Source organism: Poeciliopsis prolifica, unplaced genomic scaffold (genome assembly GCF_027474105.1).
Source record: "Poeciliopsis prolifica strain line A6 unplaced genomic scaffold, Auburn_PproV2 SCAFFOLD010, whole genome shotgun sequence".
NCBI classification, from domain to species: domain Eukaryota; kingdom Metazoa; phylum Chordata; class Actinopteri; order Cyprinodontiformes; family Poeciliidae; genus Poeciliopsis; species Poeciliopsis prolifica.
In genome coordinates, this window is record NW_026562385.1 from 556963 (window position 1) to 580783 (window position 23821).

Genomic DNA, 23821 nt, shown 5'->3' on the forward strand with positions numbered 1-23821 from the left:
GAAAATAAAAATGTTATTCACTCTCATTCTTTATATCTTTTCAAAGAAGGTCTCTAGTCCACAAGCAAATTCTAAAAATATATATATGAGCGGTGGAGGGTGATCAAATAATAAAAATTAAAAAAAAAAAAAAATCAATGTGAATGATTTAAAAAGGATTTTATTTTTCTGGTCCACTTGTCAAGGAGTCACTTAATGAAATGAACATATAAAATGTACTGGCAAATGAGAAAACGGAAGAAATCAAAACAAACTTATGACATCTTTTCTGAAATGGCAATTTGACATATAACCTTCATTTTAAAAAAACAAACAGAAAGAAATGGAGAGAAAAGGACAGAAGGACAGAGAACCTCAAACTAAAAAATAAATTTGTCAAATAATTCAAATAGGAATAAATATAGCTCTAGATGATGTGGGGAGTTTTAGGGAGAATTGCACAGAATCAAAATATAGTCTTCACTAACACATATGAAGCTTTACAAGTACATAAATAGAAACATCTATTAGTCTACACGTAATCCCCCACACACATACTTACTTAATCAACAGTTTATTTCTTATTTATGGTTTCAACATTGCATCCATAGGAGTCCCCTTCAAACAACATTACATGGAGGCATTCTGTGATTTTAAAAGAAGGTAGCTGCACTGTGGCAACTGTAATAATGCTGCAAGACTGCAAAGAAAGAGCAAACTTTCAAGATTTTCTGTATTGAATTAATCAAGAAATTCTGGAGTCATTTTTTTAAATAGCACTGAGAAAAAGAAAGAAGCTTTTGGCATTTTACATTCCCCAGTTGCACATGAAGAAGTCTCAAGAGACTGTGGGGTAGACGAGGGCTGTTACAGTCCAGAATGATCCTTCGTTAAGAAACCTACTGTTTATATGCTTGGACATATAAACAGGGAATAATGCATTAGGAAACAAGCTCAGTGACCTACACAATTTATTTATCCTAAAACAGTATCATGAACCTCAGCTGTTGAACAATTCAAATTCGTTCTCATTCACACAGTCATCTCAAACATACATCTCACTAATGCTTAAGCAGCAGGGTAGCTTATTTGTAGCTCACAAAGGTCAACTTAATTTTTACAAATCATCATCAAAAAAAGAAAGTATTTAGCATTCAGTATATATTAAATCAAGATTGATTATCATTGTCATACAGAGCTTTATCCAAGTATTGATAAACATGACAAAGCTCTTCTTCATCTTTGTCCCCCCCGGAGCTCGCAAGACAAGCTCAAACCATTATTTCCATGAAAATAACCAATAAACAGAAAAATCACAGGATATTTCATTCTTCTTTCAGCTCTCAAAGATTCAATCAGTTGCTAGCAAAACACATGTCAAAAAGTATTAAAAAAAACATCCAGATGTCTACAGCTGAAGGAGTGGAGTGCAGAAAATATGGGGCACAAGCAGTTTTGAATGTGTAAAGCAATCTGCAGTGAAAGTAGCCTCTGGTATATCGATGGTATTTTCTGGTCCTGACTAGGAGCGGCTAGCGTGTCCCCTACATTCATATGAGAGCAGCGTTAACTGCCTATACATTTCAGCCTTCATTTCCAATCAGAGAGCTGAGCCATGTGTCTCAGTATACTGGAGGGAAACGGAGCCCTGGAAGAAGAAAAGGCAGCGAAAGGAAACCAAACCAAAACTTTGAGGGGTGGGAGCTGCTTGTACCCAAAACATTGTTGTGTGGGCAAAGGCAGTGTAATTCCTCCCTCCCCTCCCTTTTCGAGTCAAAAAACAAGACTCAGACTTGGCAGGGTAAGGCAAGGCATGAGGAGGAAAAGGGAAACGTTTTTTTTTTTTATCCAAATGAAATTTGTCCCATTATATTTTACAATTTGAGTGGATCATTCAGAACCCGTCAGAAGCTCTGGAGATAAACTCTTTTAGCTTGAGTGGCTGATTTAAGGAGTGATTGACTCATTCTCTTGGCAAGTCACCAGATCGGTTCTCAGGGTCCAAGCTGATAGCGGAAAAAAATACCTGAGCAGTCGTTCCATTTTTTTCCCCAACAGAACGATCTGACACTCCACACTATCCAGGGAATCAGAAAAGAAGAATGAGTCAACTGTGTATATTTCCTGAATTACAGCTTCCCAACCATAGATGAGCCTTTAATTTGGGGTATTCAACTTTTTAGGTGTTCCTGGGCGCTTCTGCCAAAAGTGGTTAGGAATGGTGAAGGCATCAACACTCATTGACATGGTTTTGGACGGGATGACAGTGAACTGTTTACGATCAGAGCTATACTTGTAAATGGACTCCACCATCTCAGGTTTGATATTCCGTGGGCCAATGCCAGTCAGCCGGTCCATGTCCTCGGTTTCAGGGTTCATGGTGTAAACTGCTCTGAATTGGCAGCTGGCGTCTCGGAAGAGGATTAGGAAATGGTTGGCTGCGCTTTTTTCCATTTCCTGAAAAGACAAACACCAAACACACAAGCAGAGTTTGTAAGAGCCTTGTTTGTCTGGGCCTCTTAGTGAGACCGTAGCGTAGCAGCATTCTTTACCTCAACAATCTTGTTTTTTTGTGGTTCATTAACCTTGCCAGCCAGGCAGCAGCGAGTGATGGCATTATGGATGATGAACTTGTTGGACTTAAAGCTCGGTTCTTTGTATAGCTTTGGTCCTGAAAAACAGTTCTCACACATGATATGCTGCTCTCATAAAACAATGCTCACATTTTTAAAACAAACTGCAGCCATGAATTAATCACTGACCTGTATATTCTGGAATAGAAGCTGGGGAGGAAATGGTGGATCCATTTTCCCAGTCTTTTTCCCCATTCTGGGCACTCCGTCGCCCTGGTGACATTAGCCGTGACCGAGAGGGAGAGTGTGATCGGCTAAAAAAAAAAAAGACAAAGTGGGTTACAGACATTAATCGTCACCATCACCTTTGTACCTGATAGCACTGATAACAACTACCACAGCAACTGTAACTAGAGGCGGAAAAACACAAACAAATAATGAAACCACTTGATCATTGTAAAAATCCATTATCCAGGACCTCTTTCTCTGATGGTTAATGTAATGTTCTTTGACCTGTCCAGGGCAAATATGAAACGGCTCCAACATTTAAAGCCCACACATAAATAAATTTAAACCATCATCCCTGTGTATGTTACCTTGGAGATTTCCTGACAGTCAGTCCTCCAGAGTCATTAGCCATAGAGGACAGGTTCATCATTGAGTGGAAGTTCCCTTTGTTCAGCCTGTTTCCTACACAGAAAACAACAAGTGCATGTTATTAAAAAAAATAACAAAAGCAGAGATAAAGTTTCTAAAACGTAGAAATTTGGTGGTGGAGTCGGATGCCTTTACCCTTGACGGGACTATTGGACAAAACTGAGTCATCTCTGAAAACTGTCTTAGGTCTCTGTTTCTTCACATCACGGACTGTTGTAGGTTTCTTCCTCAGCACTTTGTCCAGATCTTCCATAATCTTCAGTTGCTGTCGTCTCTCATATTCCTGCCTGGTGAAGTCTCCTCTGCGCTGGGGAGTCCCTTCTGCTGGTGGGGTACATGGTGCTGTAGGGGTACCTGGGGTCTGGGGTGTTTCTTCACTCTTGCCCCAGCCTTCAATGATCATCCACTGAGGCTTGCTAAGAGCACAGGGAGACAGAGAGCACAATGTCAACATGTACAGGGAATACAGATATAACAACAACAAAAATGTGATTGAAAAACTATCATCCAAACATATGTGACTGTCCAGGAGTAATTAGGGAGTGCCTATTGTGCTAAAATAGTTTTTATTGTATGCACCATTACTGTTCATATTTAGTAATGCGACCAGCTGCGTAAGTGGAAAAAGTAAGAAAAGCCTTACTTTGATTCTTTTTCCTTCTCTTGCTCAAGTTTGCGTCTCTTCATTTCTTCGGTTCTCCTTTGCTGCTTCTCAAGAAAAGCTGCTCTTCGCTGTGCCATCTCATCCTCTGGTCGATCCCTGTCATCCTACAAACACAAAACCAAGTAGACAAATAGCCATGAACACACTGACCTAAACCATGGTTTACCAGATACCAAGATAATGAGATGTAGTCCCAACCTTGAAAAAGAAACCAACTCCTGCCTTCGATTCTGGCTCCGTTCGATCACTCATTGAATCTGATAATGTATCAGGCACTTCGTCATCCTCTTCCCTCTCTGCTCCCAAGGCAGAGAGTGAGATCTCAATTAAACTGCTACGTTTGCCATTGGACATTCCAGCTGGTGCTTCACTATCGAAAGAGCATTCTGAAGGGGCACCAGAGCTGCATCCTGCACTAGCAAGCCCTTCCTTCTTTACCAGGGGACTGTGGGAGCGCCCTGCCTCCATGTCCATGCTAAAAATACTCTGTCCATCATTGGAGCCTACTTCTGATAGGGCGTCATCTGCTGCAAGATGAGGAGGTGGAGTTGGTATAGGAGTCAACGAAGGTGTGGGGACAGGAGTCGGCCCGAATGAACGTAGCTCATCCAAGCTATCAGAGTCACCGATAGAGAAGGAGGATGAAGTCTGAACCTGGGACTGCAAATGATTTACTCGACGACGATGGGGGATACGGTCTACATTCTGAGGTGGCGTGAGAACCCTTGAATCCTTTGGGAACTTTGTGTCCATTTGGCGACTGTGTTTAGGACTTTTAGGGGGTACAGACTGAGCTCTTCGATGAACTTTGGGAGATTTAGGAGGAGCAGAAGGGTTTGCCATTTTGCGAGATGGTGAGGGAGAAGAGGAGGGTAAATTAAAACCTCGGGTGGATTCTCGTGAAATGCGTGAAGGAGGAGCTGAGTTGGAAGGTTTAGGGTCAGCTGGAATAACCCAGGATTTGTTCGTTGATGCTGCAGGTTTCTTCTTAATCAGTTGATTCTGCTGTTCACTCAGTCGCTGCATGTCAGTTTGCAGAGAGGACAATGCTGCAGTTAACTTGGACACAGCATTGTTATAATCCCCTAAAGGGGCTACTGTTTTTTCTCCAGGTGTTTGACTGGTGTCTTTGATGAGCACATGTCCTCCTCTACCACTTATATCATCCTCCACAAGGAGGCGCTGCTGATCTTGTTCCTTCCCTTCCTCCTCCATTCGAGCAAGTCGTTCCTCCAAAGTCAGACGTGAAAGATCTTCTTCTCCTTTCTCCTCAGAGTCAACATCATTCTGCTCTTTTTTCAACTGTAAAAAAGCACTCTTCCCCAGTCTCTGACGATGCTTTGCAAAAATGGCCTCAATACGTTTTTTCTGGGCTTCAATGGCTTTTCTTTTTTCTTCAAGCCGAGCTCCCAGTTCAGTCATCTCATTATTTAGTTGTGGGCTCTTGCTCGGGCTTTCTTCAGACTTTTGTGCCCAAGAGATCATCTGAGGGGAAGATGGGTCACTACCTTTAGGAGAATCCATACTCTGTTTCTTTTTGCGTTCTGCAAAGCTGGTCATCTTCACTCCACTGTCAGTCGAATCCTTAACATAACCAATGGAAGAGTTTGCATGGGCAGCTGGTGTGTTTGGAGTCGACTGGGCCTTTGGCAGGTCTTCTAAGGCATCTGAATCTAAACTGCCATCTCTCAAGACTGAGTCATCATCCCGTGAACATCCTGAGGTGTTTCTGGTGCGAGCTGGTTCCCTGGTGGACTCTTTAGGCTGGTACATCATTCCTGAGTGCGTAGGGGCAGAGGAGCTTATGGGGGTCAGGTTGCCGTCATATCTAGAACTTGCATGATCATCAGGTGAGTGGAGGTAGAAGCCATCAGGAGCACCATCAGGATGTAATCTTGGTTCCATCTTGCCTTCATTGTGAATTATTTGGAGAGCCTCTTCAATGGTGGGCAGCTCTCCAGTTTCATTCGTCTCAAGTCCATTCTCCTCAGCCAGCCTTGGAATAACGGGAGTCTGTGTGGTCCATGATGCTCTCTGAGGGCCGTTTGGTCCAGGGGCCTTACCAAACAAATGGCTAATGTCTTCAGGTGTAGTGTAGGGCTCATTAATGTTTTGGCCTGCTGGGTTGAGTTGATCTGAGCTCTTAGAGCGGGTTATTACAGGGTTGCCCATCACTATATCAACATCACTGTCAAGGCCAAAAGGGATGCTGAAGGATACTGCTGACAAGGGCCGGCTAGGAGAAAGAGGAAAGGAAGTTCAAGTAAAAACTAACAGGTGGATATAACAGTTAATGTACTCTGTATACTAGAACTACCTGAGAGGTTTCTTGCTCCATGTCTTTCCAACTCCTTCTATATGAGACATTGAGGTAGACTGAGTCAAAGGTCCTGAGTACAATGGGACACAGACAAACATGTAAAGGCATGCAAACATCACAGGGATGCACACAATAACCAAACAAAATATACATGAAATATAAAAAGAAATAAGGATACAACACCACAAAACTGAAACAAAAACACTGACTGAGGGGAATCAAACTGCCTGACTTAATACCTGATGCGGAAGAAGAAATGGGGAGAAAAGGCTTCTTGAAGATGGAAGGAGAATTACTGTAAAGTGGAAAAATATATTGTTTTGGCTCTCAATAATTGTTGGAAAAAATCTAAATACAAAATATTTATCAGATGCATTTATTTATATATATAAATATATCAAAATCAAAACATTTCTGTACCTGTTACCACTGGTGTTACTTTGTGTCACTGGGTTGGATTCATCTGAAGAAAAGGGAGAACCCAGTTGGGTCCATGTTAGATCCATGAGGATTCAATCTTCAGAGTAATGCTCAACATTTACAAAAGAACGCAAACCTGTGATACTCACCTATTGGCTGAACAAATTCTGGTCTTTGTACTTCGAACCAGTAAAGCAGTTCAGACAGGAAACTCAGAAAATTGAGCTACAGGATGAAACGCATCAAATCAGACATTAGAGAACCATCATGTAATTTTAATGTACAAGTCAAATAATGACAGAGTGGTCACCTGAAGCTCCTGTGGTGTGTATAACATATCTTCAAGTGCCAAGTGACAGCAGCCCTTCAAACAGCTGTCACAAAATTCTCGGATGAACTGCAGGTTGTACAGGCTGTCTGATACCGACATGGAGTCCTTCATACAAACATCTTACAGACAAGAGTGAAAGTGTTAAACTGACAGACATGGTCTGTTGTCATTATATTAACTCAAGTAATAAGTGACTAGAATCATTGACTCAAGTAACTCGGATCAATTTGGAATGCATGTAATTGACTTGGGATCTTACTGTTGATTGGGTTGAATTTACTTTTTTGTAAAGTGCCTTGAGACAACATTTATTGTGGCCTGGTGCTTTAGATATAAACTGAATTTCAATGAATTGTGAACTGAGATTAGCACACTACTTGTGGATTTAAAGAGCTGTTTCACTCATTTAAATTTTGAACTACAAGCAATATGGCAACTTCTGTGTTCCCATGTGAAAAGATATGTGAACAATCTTAGAGGCATTTATCAGGTAAATGGTTGGTGATTTGCGTTTTCTGTTAACAGACCAAGGAGGATCCATACCAAAAAAACATCATTAGAAATAGTTTTCAAAATGCCTCTAAATGTCTATTTATTCCAGATTTCCGTGCTAAATTTAAATTTCATGTGAACTAACCATCATTACAATTGCTAAGTATCAAGAACAAGTCTTAGTTTTGTGTTTTGCTAAACATGACACTCAAGATAACTTTGTCAGTATTGGAAGTCCAGTCTTATCGGTTCTTAGTTTTTCAAACACATTCAACAAGTTATTTTTATATATATAGGTTTTTATTTGTTATTAGGAACATGTTTTAAGTTAAAGCTATTGTTGTTTTTTTGTTGTCGTTTTTTTTTTTTTTTTACCAAATTTATATATTTAATTAAACAGTTGACAAAAAAAATACTGAATAATGCCTTTTTTTTGCAAGAGATAAGCTTCTGGTTTAACACTTCGTCAATCTAAATGGGAATTTAGTATTGTGTTGTTCTTGCTGTATGAGCTGCTACCATCATCCAATTGTTGAGCTATAATGTATATCCTGCTAACAGCCACTCTGCTAAAGCATAGAATTAAAAAAAATATGTCAGTACCTTCAAGCCTTAGTAGTCCAGGGCAATAGTAATGTATGACAGTAGCAACAGCACAACCACTGGAGAGATCTTTAACTTCATTCACCTCTGGAAAGATCGGTTTCACTTTGGACTGAATTTTATCCTTTCTGTAGCGGAGCTATAAAAACAGACAAAAAATAATCTAATTAATTCATATGACTTTACTAATATGTTAATCTGATGTGCTAGTCATTTCTTTAAGGACACATGTGTGCACTCTTGTGCCCACCTGTTGCTTGCAACAGGTTAGGAATTACTTTTGAATCAGACAAAGAGGACAAAAAAAGTAAAGCTAAGGACATGCAAAAGGTGGTGAGAATGGTTGAGTTTGTTATTGAGGCAAAGACAAAAATTATTTCAGAGATAAAAAGTGAGAAAGGGGGTCAAGAAAGCCTCAAGAAAGAGAAAGACAAGGAGAAAAACATTTCAGGTATAACTGCAGAATACAAAACAAGGCAGGAACCACCTGCCGAAACTCCTCTATGATAAAACCCGTGCAAACACACAGCACCTAAGATACCAGCATACACATGGCAAAGTCAAGCTTTTTTAAAACCATGATTCATGCACTACTCATATCTCCACAAATAATGCCTTCTGGACCTGTCCTGAAGCTGCATTGCTGTTATACTTTTAATCAAGTGCCGTTCAGTGCAAACAAAGATTTGATGCAAAAATGCAAACTCAAACCGGCTCATGGGCATTAAAAGAACAGACCTGATAAGAATTTTGAGAAATTTGAGGAGGACACTGGAAGGATGGACGGATAAGGATGCAGAAAAGAGGAGGGAACTTACAGGAACAAGTTTCCAATACCAGCGTGTAGGACACTGTCAGAGCAAAGGAGAGAGTAACAGAAAAAAAAAAAAAAAAAGAGGAGAATAGAGAACAGGAGCACAGGGACAGGTATTAAGATTATAGTGGAGGAAAAAGACAAACCGGACAGCTTCTTGAAAGTGCAAAAGAAATTTGCTTTTTCAAGCGCTCTATGTCTGCGATTGTAAAATTTGTGGAAGTCCACTTTTATCCTATTTTGTGTCTTTCTCCCTTGTTGCTTTTATTTTACAAGAGATATTACTGATTGTGAATTTTTACAAACAGTCTGTGTTAGTCTGTTTACAAAAACTAGTATTTGTAGCATTGCACTAATTATTACTAAAACTTACTTTGACTTCTTAAAATTAAGTGTACCTGAAAAAAGCAACTTAGTTTACAAAAATTACAGAAAATTAATTATATGGATCAAAAGATTCTTGCATCTTATACCAATGTCTTCTTCCTATTTTAAATATAACCCATATAAATAATCCTGAAAAGATTCAGAGGTTAATGTGCCGAGTTGTTCTGGATATCAGCAATACTCACAGAAGGCTCAACAGGTTGAGGTTCTGTTGTTGCTGGAGACGAGTCAGGCTGAGCTCCTTCAGTACGATCTCGCAGCTTCTGGTTCAACTAAGAACAGATGATCAAAACTGCTAAAATCCATACTAACCATAGATATTTGTAATAAAACATACAATAAAAATCACAAGTACATATAAATTTCATAATATGTTCCCCACAAGAGGGGGATAAAAATAAAAATAATAAAAATCTGAGTTTAAAACATGCTTTGTTTACTCCTTACCACATTAACCCAGTGAAGCAGAGCATCCTCCCAACTAGCAGCTCCATCCAGTAATTCAGCAGAGCCACACGTCTTCACTGCAGTCACAGTCTCCATGGCTCCCACCGCCATCAAGGCATCCATCACTGCAAGATGGGCACTCTGCAAAAAAAACAAAAGACAAAGAAAAGGACTTCAACTCCAGACAACCAATTCGTGAAAACAATCTTGTTGAACAGTTGTTTTTTATCAACTGATATTTCTACCTGTCCGTCACCATTAACTAGCAGTATCCTCTAGAGGTCACCATCACCCATTGGTTGACCAGGAAAAAGAAACTTTTTCAGCAGGCAAACACAAACAGTAGATGTGGGTGAACTTTGGACTTGTGTTTGTACATTCATTAAATCATTAAATAGACAGCAGACTTGTAATATGATAACACACAGGTCCTAGAGCCGACAGTCTTCATCTATTTTCCCTTTTTTTGTGTTAACTTTTACACTGTGAAATATTTCCATATGAGTCATGTAAAAATACACACATGCAGGATATGTCAGAAGAAAAAAAAGGCTATTATGCAACAAGAAAACACAAAAAGAAAAGAAAAACTCCATGAGAGAAGAGGTGCATCTTATTAGGTTTAAGTCTAAATAATGTGTTGAAAGTGAGTTCGCAATATAAATGGAAATATCCATATTTACAACTATATCTTTTGAGTATTTCCTCATGCCCAGGAGACCGTTACAGAGCTCATTAAATGTGGTACCAACCTCATCAGCTCAGTCAAAGCGAGAATGCTAATTCTTTAAACCTGTTAACTTATTAGTAGTTGTGCTCCGTTTCCGCTACAGCGTTATAATTCAAACATATCTAAACCGAGTTTCTCGAGTTTATTCAAGTTTAATAACGATTTTCTTTTGTTTACCATCAATAATTTCCCAGAGACAAGAAATGCACATTTAGACCAGATTTAATAACCAGTCCTAACAGAAGGAAAAAACACTTTAAAAAATTTCAATAATTTGTACACAAGGTTATTCTTTTACCAGCTTTCCCTTGTCTTCAAACATATGTTTTTCTGCTTTTATTAATTACTTACAAGAGAAAAGACTGATCAAAATCAACTCATCCCCATCAATAGGGGACTCAGTTGATCAACACTTTTGAGCTTAATCTGGGAAAGTCATAGCCTAGTTCCTTTAACTACTAACAAATGCAGTTGCCAGATATCCTTTCTCTTTTACTTTTGTCTAGATACAGAGTAGTAGCAGTTCAGCCTGGCATACATGTCTGCCTACTGAACCCAGCGGTAAAGTGCTGCCCTGGGTAGACCCCTGGCAGAGCAGGCTATGCTAGGAAACATTTGTCAGATAAAATTGGGATACTCTGCAGATGAGTCATTCAGAGCAGGGACTGAGGCCCTAGGTGGTTTGCCATTCAAATACTGTTGACAAACTAAGAAGCTGTTACTTTTATGGTTATGAGACACAGCTTGCCTTTTTGGTAAATACAAATAGTGACTTTACAAACAACCAGCTCTTTGCTTCCTATTAGATTTGAGGATTGTGCATTTGCTTTTAATAACTAGTAGAACACTTCTTGTGTTTTGCGAAATGATCCGTCAATAGATTCAATAGTTTCTGTTAAATGTAATCTATATTACTTACTGCACAGTGCATGAATGAAATGATAAATAAGCTGTCATAATCAGAATTATTACTGTCAGGTGTATTACTGTCCTCTTCAGAAGCTGTAGCCACAACAGCAGCAGTTGTAATTTGTTGTATAATTGTTTTCTACCATGTTTAAAGTACAGTGAAAAATATGCAAATATAAAAGATTCCTACAATGCTCATTACTAAATAGATACAAATATGCAACATGCAAGTGCAGCGTCTTGCATGTTTGAAAAATGTTCTGCCTGTGAGATTCTTCTGCTTGTTTGGGAGACGTAGCTCAAAACTGTTCTGTACTCCACTAAAAAGGGAAATATTCTAGAAAAAATATACTGTAACATATAAAAATATAATTAAAAACTATAAAACACAAAGTAATTTCTAATTGTCACACATTTCTACATTTAGCTTAGATTTCCACCACAGCTCAACACGAAAGGTAACAAAAAAAAAAGCCACAAATGTGTCCCTGAATGTGGCCAAATCTGCCTTTGTTGGGTTATGTGATTTTCTAATGGCAGTGGTAATTTAAGATATTTAAAACAGTTAAACAGAACAGGAAGAATGAGCTGCAGCCACTTGCAGATTTGCCACTGCAGGCCCAGGGGAGTTTGCTAAGCTAAATCACAAGGTTCCCTAATGAGTAGAGAGAGAAGCCACTCCAGCACACAGCTCTGAGCCTGCCAGATCACCATAACAACCAGCCAGCTGACCCATAATGCATCTGAGAACAAGCCTGACTGCAGTACTGATTTGTGCTCCTGGCTTAACCCTGGTTCTCTGAAACATCCTGCACCTCTGCAATATATTTGTAGAGAGCAAAAACAAACAAGAAATCCCTTTAACATTAAATATTTAAAACATGATCACAAAAACTACTTTTACACGGTATTTGTTAAATAAGGTAAGAAAAGGCATTATGTTGATCGTTAGACAAAGTCATGTTGAGGGGATTACGTCTGAAATATGACTTAACCCCATCCCCCCATCCCTGCCTTGTTCCTGTTTGATGGGGAGACAAACAGGGGGATCAAGCAGGCGTGGGGCCCAGCCTGGGATTTTGGAAAAGAGGTTAATACCCATATGTACATGAACCTTGCACTTAACCACAGAAAATCAGCTCAAAATAAACATACACAAAAATTAATGCAGCACATTTCAAAGATTAATAAATAAAAGCAATTATTTTCTCAACAGCAACAGACCAAAGCAGAATAAATGGTGTAAGGTGATCGTTACTGTTTCTGATGCTCTGCCACTTCAGTTTCAGCTAAGCTCTTGACTGATGTTCGCTTAACCAGAAACCTGCCAACACAGCACTATTCCCTAAGACAGAGTCTCTGATATAACAAACGCAATACAGGACAAGAATGAAGTCTAGCTACATTATGATCAACTTTGTTAAATCAATGTCAATATTGTGAAACTGCTGCAAGGTGTGACTAAATAATTTGAGTTGCATCCACCCATCCTGGCAAACCCTCACTTGAGGTGAATAAAAAAGGCAGAGCTAGTATGGCGGGAGAAGCCAGCTAGACAACAAAGCTGATGGTTTTCAAGTCACGCTGCTCATTTCACAATTTTAACAAGCAAAACACACATGGCTCAGAGTTACTGAAGTAAAGGAGTCAATGAGACCTGGTTGTGGTAAATTTTGTTCGAAAAGCACTGCAATCATCCACTTAACATGTGAAACTGGGGAGCTGGGGGTCAGTGGTCATCTCGAGGATGTCGACCAATCATGAAAGACGACATTCAGTCTATATAGTAGATTATGCCTAATCTTCAGAGATCTTTATCCTCAATCTGAGTAGTAATGGGGGCCGGGCAGAATAACCCAAATATTGATTGATCCTCATTGACTAAAATATAGAAGACTTTGATTACAACTACCGGTACATAAATATCTTTACTTGATTTAGAACATTTTACAAAATATTAAAGAAAGCAAACTCAAAACAAAACATAAAAAAGTAGGATTCATCTTACCTAAATAGCATTTTTTTTTCTTTATTAGAAACGGTGTATACTTCAACAAGGGAGCTACGCCTCTGTTTTTATTACAGTTTTACAGATTACCAAAGCCGCAGCCCGATGTCGATGCAAGAATAGACAAAATAACAAATTTATTTGATCCGCCATGTTTGGATTTAAATATAACCTAATTTTCCAAAAATCAGTAAACAACGTTAATGCAACAACCTTGACCTTTCCAAATGAAATCTGCAATGTAAAAGCAAATTGCTTGGTCGCAGCAGTAGACAAGCATAGCTGCAAATCCCATCCAGAGAAATGTGAAGCTTTAACAAAGAGCCAACCTGCAGCAGACTGCCACTGCTGCAAAAGCTGTTTTACTGGCAAGGAACCACACTGATGCTTCATCCTTGTAATACTGCAGCATGACCCACTTTCTCTGCTTGCCATAAAAGCTGCACTGCCAGTCACTGGCAGAGAAACTCCAAAAGCGGTCCATAACTCGGGATAATATACTACAGTACCACATAGCGAGTGCAGCAGTGGCAGAGACAGTTGGAGAAGAGCTTTATGCCTAAGTGATAAAGCGGAAAACAGCTATTGTCTAAAGTGGAAAAATCGGAGGTGCACAAAATGCATAAAATTACAACCATGAACGACAGATACCTGCGTATTTACATTTAGAAATATTTTAGCTTTCCTTTAGTGTCAGCTATTTCAGGTTTTTTAGTGTCATCCGTGACATTAGAAGAAAATGGCAAAGCTATGTAGAGGTTTAAGAAAACTCTTGATGCTCCAATGTGCAAGTATAATGATGAAAATATACTGGGTGTAAATAATCAGAAAAAACACGTGAAAGGGTAAATAATGAAAACACAGTGAAAATTTTATAAGATGTTTTTTGGTTGATGGGAAAAAGCTATATACAGCTGTAAAAAAGTTTACCACTCATCTCTACTAGAATGAGAATCCAGATTTAGAGAGCTAATAAATCAAAAATAATAATAATACTAAAAAAGAGTAAAGAAAAAAGTTAAGTACTAACCAGTTTTCTGCAAGAACTGCTTCAACTGATAATAGGGCATATTGTGCCAAGCTTGAAATTTGGCTCATCATCAGAAAACTAGCCCATTTCAAACACCAACTCGTATGCCGAAGAAACATTCTTTGCACAGTAGAACAAAATCCAAAGTGCTGCCTATGGAAGCTAGCGGGACAGCACTGCAGTAATTACACTGTGCATTCCTGTCTTTTGTTTTGTGTAAGCTCTTACTGACACGGTATTAACCCATCTCTACTGGATTGAGAGTACAATAAGATTTCATTTTATGTCACTGAAATGCAACCAATGACTGAAAAGGAGAGTGAAAAAGACTGCTGTCATCAGGTGTACAGTACAAGCTATGGTACCAAGCAATCAATGCAGTAGAGCAAACATGAGTCCCTGTACAACAATGTTCTCTACAATTCCCTGAGGAGGGCCTCGTTTTCAAAAACAGCGTGTGAGTGCACACATTTTGTGGGCTTTTTATCAGTGTAAATTTAATCAGTGTAAAATGTATAAACCTTTTTAAACGTCATCTCGCTAATATATAATTATATTTTCTATATAGAATAAATTCATTTTCAGGCTAAAGAGTTGTTAGCCGTGTAATGTCACAAGAAGAATGAAAGACATACAGAGAGGCTTTGTCAGCAGCTAAGAGGACAAACCTGTTTCTCTTGATTTAAACTCAGTGAGCCAGCTTGATGTATTCTCTCAACACAGCAGCTAAAGTTTCACTAGAACTCTCTAGCTATTGTTCTGATCTGCACCTTCTATTGTACATGGACTCCATCTCCCTCTCACACCCTGAAAGTAAAGTAGTCCTTGCAGCTGAAACCACTCATCTTTTGAGATCAGTTGGGGATGTACATGGCACAGGGGGAAGGGCTCAGTGAGTAAGGGTGTTTTTGATGTCCTTTTATCCAGAGAATCAAAGCATAAACATGGCCCAATAACAGCAGTGATCCTTTTTCTGAATAACTGGCTTCAGTAGAGAAGCATAACACACACAAAAATAAGCAAATCATGCACACAACGTACCGCTATTCATTACGTTACTGTTCTCAATTAGAGCAAAAACTGCTCTTGTTACATTTTTGCCTAGCGCTGGATTCTGGAGGCAGTTAAGTGGTGCAGATGTCTGTGCAATTACCTGTTTCTTACATTTTAAAAATAATTCAAAATCAGGTGAGTTTAAAGTCTTAATTTAATCCTATTCTGCAAAAAAGTAAAAGTGTTTCACAAAAAGATTGGCAGATATTACCATTTTGATGGGTTTATGTCGCAGGTCTGCCTCAGTCACTGTGGATCCTTGATCTTTGGCAACTACGCCTCTCAGGGTGAGGATCTGCAGCAGGGCGACGTTGTCTTTGGGCTGTGCCTCCGATCCAGTGCTCCCCATTACGATGCTGTAGGTCCGACAGTACAACTCTGAGGACTGCAGCAGGCGTGTGACTGGAGGTTTAAGATGCTCCTGTTCATACTGGTCACAGTAGAAGGGGTCACGCAGCTCTGCAGGGACATTTTCTATTCATGGACAAAAACAAATTATGATTAGATCAATTAGCATTTTTAAACCATGGTTTGGCAACAATCATTTGTAGGGCAAGCAAAGGTCATATGACAGACAAATTACTCAAGAGTAACTATATATATAACCCAAATTAAATGAGTGTTATTAAGATATTAAAGTCACACGGATATGTGCAGGTAAAGTTGTGGAGGAACTACTTAAAATGTATTATTAAAAAGAGCTAAGCTAGAATCCTGTTTAACCAGGAAACACCTTCAGGAAGATTAAACAGATGTCTAAGAGGTGATGCACTGTTCATCCACACCTGTAAACAAAGCAAGCACAGCCCTCGGCACAAAAATAACAAACCTGAGGAGTTTGGAAACGAGCCGCTCCACTTACTGAGCAAAACTAAAACTTAACAAGTGGCAGAGGGAACACAGCCAGACGTGTGCCAACCACATTTTGAAATAAGGCTCTGGAAGCAAATATAAAATAATAAAAATATATTTGTATGACAGTGGGATCTTACATACAATCCCATGACCGACACGCTTCTGAAGTAAACAGAGAAAATTTGTCGACAACCAAACAGCTTCACATATCAGACGGCTCAGATCACAATGGCAAAACACTTTTTGTAGAAATAGACAGCAAAATGACTACCAGGAGACAAAACACCTCCTGGAGGTCAAGTGATACAGAAAGTAGAATGGGTTTAAACATTTGTAGAAAAAAAGTGTGTGCCTTACATTAACAAGTTATTCTTGGTCCTTGGTATTGAATTGTAATTTGCTACTCAAGTAGAACTGCAAATTATTGTCATACTCACATTAACTGAAAAGAAAAGAAAAAGAATTTGCTTGAGATATTTTTAAGCCCAAAAAATGTGTTAAAAAATGAGACCAAAATAAAACAGTTAAATTGGTTTCAAAAGTTGCCTTCAGGCACATGGAGGCTCAGATTAAGCCAGCTGTTTATACCACCCAGTTATAATGACAGAAGTAAGTAAAAAACAAACAGCACAATATATTCAAGAAGATGGGACTCCCAACTGCCCTGCAACTTTTTTTTTCTTTGCCATTTTTATTGAGCACATGTGCTTTTCTGAAACCAGCTGACAATTTTCAGAGATTAATTGAAGGTGCACGACTTGTACCTTCAATTTACTAAGAGGCAGAAAATCAAATTGTTTTCAGAGAAACCTGATTTTTCATGACCTTTTCAGGATCTGTTGCAACTTTAAGAATCTACCCTCAGGATATAATACCATAAAGTGTTCAATGTATCTGAAAATGAAGAAATCAAAAATTTTGTCAGTTAAAAAAAGTACGAACAGATAACCTGAGAGTCATAGGCAGCAGGTTTAGTTGTGTAGTTTTTAGGACGCTAATAAAAAGCCATCTTTCAGTCACAGCGTTGTTGGAATGCATGTATTTGCAACAATACAGATTCAAAAAACCAAGGAAAGCAACATTCAACAGGAAAAAGTCTGAACAAATTACTTTTTCTGTGGTTGTAGATTAATTTATAACTGGATTTTAAATGTATGGTTCAAAATGAAACAGGTTTAAGTGACTTTACCAGTTTTAAGTGAATAGATCTATTGGAAAAAAACCCCGACAAAAACCAACAAAAAAAAAAGTTACAAGTAATTTGCCTTAAAAAGAATTTTCTGTCTAAGCATACTCAACAAACTAATGGTTATAACTTCTCAGTTCCAACCTTCACCTAATGCACCAAGAGTTATGACACACCCTTCTGCTGCAAATCTGATTAAGAAAAAAAAAAACTAAGCACATCTTTAGGCTGGCCATTGAGTATTTAAGACCTGGATTACCAACATTACACTAGAAATAATATGTTAAAACTGTACTTGACACACCCACAAATAAAGCAGTTTTCAAATGAAAACATTAACAACGGTGTCTGTAAATAAGTGTCTCACAGTTCAAAGGTCCTTTATAAATGAAAACATCAGCAATGAAAACACGAACAAAAAGATTTGGACATTTGAGTCTAAAACTGATTGTCACTTGTTATATTTGTTTCAGTATTAAAGTCTCAAAAGCTAAAACTCCAACAGTGCTCACATTAAAGTTATAAATACCTGTCAGCAGTTAAAGTAGTTAATGTATACGTACATAAAAATGTGGTAAAATCTCCCCTGGAAGGCAAAGCGGATGCAAATACCACAACTCAGCGAGATGAGAAAGACTGATCTGAGAATAATTTCCTTATGTGACTTACCATGAACAATGACTTGGTCCATCACATATCAAATTTAAAGTCAGAGGCACATTTCAAGTAGCAGATGCCTACAGAACTTCCTATAAAGTCAAATTTTTGCCATTTAAATCCTAATGACAGTGAAAGAAATGGGAGGTTGTGATATGGATGCCACTTATCATAAAATAGCAAAACATAATTGACATTTTTATTTTAAAAAAAACTATATTTGTTTGCCAAGGCTGGTGCAAGAACCTCTCGTTTTTACAGGTCATGAGTCAGTGCTTATCTATTAGCTTGAGTGAAAAGGCAAAAGTCAAAAGTTTGCTAAGTTTATTGACACAGTCAGTACCACTTACAGATTACTCCAGGTAAAAATAGGAAGCAACTGTCCATCTGTGGATCAAATACAGTAAATCCTGACAATAGAGGTTATACTTTGACCTTTTCCTATTCATGCCAGCAGAAAAGGAAACTGAGCAGATATGCAAAACAGCTATTTTTGTAAAACAGTAAAAAGTTTTGAAAAGTCTGGAGGAACCAAATTTACCAGCAAAGCTACGGGGTTTCATGTCTGCTGTGCAAGCTGGTGTCTAAACTGATGTGAACAGTTGGATAACAGGAAACGTGTCCCTTTTCATTGACTGATTGAGCTAGTATACTGGCAGGGTCATAGAACATTAACACAGCTCTCAAAGTGGTCATAACACACAGCAGAACAGGCTTCTGTGCAAAACATTGGCACTCAAATGTTCAAAGTAACAATGATTCCTCAGAATGAAAGAGCCTTTGCTGGTGTTCAGAACGAACCACCAGCATCCTTACAATTTAAGAATGACACATTTAAAGAAGGTCTGATGGGCAAATGCCTGAAAACTTTTAAATTATTATTATTCAAATAATTCACTGACATTCAGTGCATTACTGCTTGTTGTTTCAGATGTCCTCATCATGTGGCTGAAAGGATCAAACACATATGATTACCGGTTTTATTTTTAGAACAAAGCAGGTACTGTTCTGTTGCCCCAAAACTTAGCTCTAGTCAGAAGAGCAATGCTAGCAGCTCACACTCCATGTAACCACTCAAACTCAGAATAGCAAACCACCATACCTAATTTGTATCAACTATATTTGGGAACATTTAAATTCAAACCACACATTGATCATCATCATTACCAATGTGCAGCGGCAAGGTTTGCAAGTAAAAACTCTTCAGTTTGATTTACATCACGATGACTAAAATAAAACAATATATTTTCTTTGTGTGGCTAAAATAGTGTTGAAAGCAAGCAAATATTGATCTTTGAACCACAATCCGATTGAGCGATAAACAACATATGAAGCGTCTCGTTTTCACATGCCCTCAAACATCCACTTACTATAAGCATGCTTGCCCTGAAAGCCCTTTGTATCCTGTAACATTAAGACAGGCACTGCTCCACTGCAGCACACAAAGCTTGATTGCATTAAAGGGCCAGTGTTCACTGACGTACATCCTAAAGGGTGAAAGTGATTACGTTATGAGTGCTTCAGAAGTAAACAGGACAACACTAGAGGAGAGGGCAAGTACGCAATATGAAGAGATGACAGAAACAAACTCTAAATTAGATCTTAATGCACTTAATTGAAGAGTCCTTAGCCCTATAAGACAGAGTGGGAACTGACCGTTTTTACACTGGTTAATACAATAAGGGGTACATTTTCAGGCATTAACTTATCTTTGAATAATATTTTCCATAAAATTTGAGAATTTGTACAAACGTGTTTTTGCTGCAAATCATGAAAGTACGTGAATAAAATACGCATTACAGTAAAACGAAATGGTTTGTTTATAGATTTGAAATGGAGATCACAAAGGCACAAAATGCCTGTTTGAAGTGGCAAATGGGAAAATTGACCTGAAGTCCCTGAAATTTAAAGTAAAATTCAGCAACAGTGTGAAAGGATTGGTCTTAAAGAAAATCAACATGTATACAATTAAAACTTTCTGACTGAACACTAACAACATGCAAACATTCTAGACCAGGTGTATTCAACTCTAGCCCTCGAGGGCTGGTGTCCTGCAACTTTTAGATGCGCTTCTGCTTCTTCAAACCTGAGTCAAATAATCAGGATGATAGCAGAATAATGTAGAACTTGACTGCATACTGTCTGTATAATTGAGCCAATTTATTCCCGCTTAAAAGTTACAGGACATCGGCCCTTGAGCACTGGAGTTGAATACTCCCATCCTAGACCATAATGCCAACACTGTCTGGTAAAATCTTTTTGAATACACCCCGTTTTATTATAGAACAGCATTAAAATACACATAACATAGACACGTGGCTTAAACAAACTGAAGGCATGCAAGTGTTGCTTACTGAAAAACAGACTTCCTCCTAGCCTAAACAGGTAAATCTTGAGTTTCATTCCAGCTTAATGGAGCACTAGCTTGAGTCACCCTCAGATGATTTGTTAATTATTTTCCCATTGTGACATTCCAGGTGGAACATGTTTTGTTACCTATTTAAATATCTAAGTTCATTTTTGAAACAATGTCACAATCCTCAAAAAAAAAAAAAAATACATGCAACAGATCTAGATGACATTGCCAAAAGGTAAATCGAAACTCTAGTTCAGCATTTTTTGCCTTTCAATTATTTCATTGAATGCTCCTTTGCTTATATTTAACCTACTTGCTGTCCTCGTCCCTAAGCCTTAATACCTTTTTTTTTTCATGCCAATATAAATATTTTAATTCAACCTCTTAAGCAGATTATTATGACTAAATAGAGATTTATCTTTGAGGAGCTTATACATCCGATGACAAAGCTTTTCATACAATTCTGTCACATATCTTAGAAAGTTCTTTGAAGACTTTCTAAGATATGTGACATGGAAATGTCACATACCTTAGACATGAAAATGTGTTAAAATGCTGTCAATTTACATTAACTGCCCTTGAAAAGCTAAAACGACCTATTCTGGCTCCTCCTGGGCTATCTATCCTAACTAGCCGAATTTCTGGGAAAGGACTTGATGATCTTATTCTGAATTTGCATGACTATCACCAAGGCCATTGAGTTGATTAAGACAGAAACTAAACATGTTCAGTGTTTTGTTGTTATATCCCAGTGGCTTGGCATGACTTTGACCATAGGGTGTGGCTAAGGTGCTGAACTGAGTACACAAAGGTGGCAACAGCTTGGAGTCTTAAACACAGTATCAGTGTAGCATTATGTAACAAAATAGCTCACACAAGCAAAACAACTGTATTGGCAAAATGAGTAAGATTTGCAATCTTCGCTAAACCTTTCTGTACATATGATTAAATGACGTTAAAGTCGTTTGCATATCATTTCACTGATGACAGAGTCATTTTGTAAAATTTAAAGTCAACCAGAATGAAAAGGCACACATGACTACTTGGGTGTCTCCTTTCCTCTGTGGGAGTTTTAATGTTTTCCTCGCTGGTGTTCTTAAACAAAGCCACACGTCAACATTTCAGGGTCAAAGCTGACAAGAGTTTAAGCCACCCAAACACATATCTAAGCTGTATGGAAAATACCACTTATTTTAAGTTACAAGTTCCCTGCATCACGGTGGCTGGGTGGTTTATCAATCAGGAGTTTTGCTGACTGGAAAATGTCTAATAAATTAAAAGCTGCCATAGAGGAATGCAGAATATTACTTAACATGGGAATTCATTTATCCCTAGTGGTCCCACAGTTCAGTCTTCCACGGTAAGCTGCTGATGAAAGAACATGTTTGAGAACACAAATGCCTTGTGTACCACTCTGTGTAGCCTGTCATTTCAGACCTCAAGGCTGGTATTAGGACAGAGTGGTTAGCTTGATAAGGGAGGCCTACAAGAGGAGGCCCGTTTCTCTGACATACATACCCAGAGACAATACATGACATGTGTCACAGTCCCAAAAAAATGCATACAGTGCCCTTGTCCTCTTTTCACATGCGGCTCTTTGTGCTAAAATCGCTGAACAATACCAGCACTGCAGTTGCTTTCGGTGCATGTGCGTTTCACTAATACAAGGTAAACACATTACCAGACAACAAAAGGATGGGGGTCCCGAGTAAAAGAGGGTTTTAAGCCAGCAAGCTCGAACAAAAACCTACCTGAACTCCCGTAGGACTTCGCCAACAGCCATCCTACACTTGCGCATATTTTTGATTTACTGCAGTCATACAAATCCAATGGTTTTATGTCTGGGACCACAAAAGTCTTCCTCTTAGTGGGGGAGTCCACCATAGCGGCACTGTCAAAAAAAAAATAATTCCCAAGCGATGCTGGCAAAAAAATATATATATGCAAGAGTGTATAAAAATACTCAGGCAACCATTCTTTTAGTTGAGTATTCCACACGACCGCAGGGCTGGGAATACGGATGTGGTTTCAGGTTTTCCTCGGGAAATATCCGCCCCGGTTCGGCTTTCCAGACAGCTAATGTCCTCTTCTACGTCCTCCTGAAGACGAAATATCCGCTTAGCTATACTTCACAATCAGACGAAGCTCAGAAACACTAAGATGTTACAGAAAGCCGGACTATTCCCAATCGTTTCTGCCTCTCTTCGTCCGCATTGCTGTGTTGTCAGTTCACTGTACACAGCTCCACTTTAGTCCAGGCGATGAGTGACTACCAGGTGCTCCACACTGGCATCGCTCGCTCACCCAACTGGCCAATAGAAATTAAGAACGCGCAACGAGGGCGGGCCCTCCTTGTGAAAGGAAACAGCAGGTAGAGGTGTGGTGGTAGTTTTGCTACAGGTGCATCTGGTATGTAGATGAACCCCTGAGGGGACAGCATTTTATTGCCTTAAAGCTGTTGGAAGTTAACTTAAAGTGCAGATCATTCGAAATCTGCTCTACTGTTATTACATTTCAAAGATTTATAAACTCCAAAATAAAAACAAAAAAGCCTAAGTGTGGAAATCACAAGTATATAGGAAGTCGAACTGAAAGTAGTCAAATGCACTTCTACGCAAAACTGAAAAGCAAACTTATTTGTAAGTCCACAAATTAAATGGCTTATAATAACATCTCACAACTGGAGATTTTTTTTTTTTAATAATTTGTAATCCTAAAACATTTTGCATGGTAAAGTATTTTTCCCTATTACCTAAATTTTTCAAATTATATTTGAAAACTCTTATATTTCCTTAAGAAATATAGTCTTGAGGAATTTAATTTCAAAAACTATATCTTAAAATATGCAATGAAACAATCAAAATTAATTAGCATTTTCTTTTAAATGTAAAGTTAAACAGCTCCAAATTTGTGTACAATAACACAATATAGTAATCCGAAATTTATACTACAACATTGCTATTGAAAAAATAAATTAAAATTTTATGCATTTTGTGAGGTAATGAAATCAAAAAGCTTGAGTGCTTCAGTTTACTTTATCTTAGGCCTGGATGTTTTACAGACTGTGTTCCTGTAACACCTACAACCTCGGTAAACAGCACACCCAAGAGCATGTCATCACATGATGCTCAAAAATGGTCTACAAGCACTGCTGTGGTAACTTTGTAAGAGGATTACTTCTCAGCTATTTTAATCTGTTGAAACAATTAGTTCAAGTCAGTACTTTGTAATATGCCAGTTTGTGTCTGACGATGGGGTGTCTAAAACTGAGATACTGAGCAAGTTTGATTTATTTCAGATTTAAGCACTTACCTCTTCATCCAGTTTTGTAACATCACTGTCTACAGTCT

General features: G+C 38.5%; 1 protein-coding gene across 3 annotated transcripts; it reads right to left on the reverse strand.

Annotated features, from left to right (window-relative positions):
- Positions 1–143: 143 nt before the first annotated feature.
- Positions 144–22724, reverse strand: camsap3 (calmodulin regulated spectrin-associated protein family, member 3). Of its 3 annotated transcripts, none has more exons than XM_055035204.1 (18): positions 22223–22724; positions 15629–15891; positions 9688–9828; positions 9426–9512; positions 8858–8890; positions 8040–8178; positions 6924–7063; positions 6763–6838; positions 6614–6656; positions 6433–6488; positions 6191–6227; positions 4072–6109; positions 3853–3977; positions 3345–3625; positions 3149–3242; positions 2742–2866; positions 2532–2650; positions 144–2436 (listed from the first exon to the last, which is right to left on the reverse strand). In XM_055035204.1, exons 1-18 carry the CDS (start codon positions 22353–22355, stop codon positions 2137–2139), a joined length of 4230 nt encoding a protein of 1409 aa, XP_054891179.1. In that variant the 5' UTR covers positions 22356–22724; the 3' UTR covers positions 144–2136. The 3 variants fall into 3 exon arrangements, with proteins under 3 accessions (XP_054891179.1, XP_054891177.1, XP_054891178.1); XM_055035202.1 differs by having other exon boundaries at positions 6191–6263; XM_055035203.1 differs by lacking the exon at positions 8858–8890 and having other exon boundaries at positions 6191–6263.
- Positions 22725–23821: the final 1097 nt, after the last annotated feature.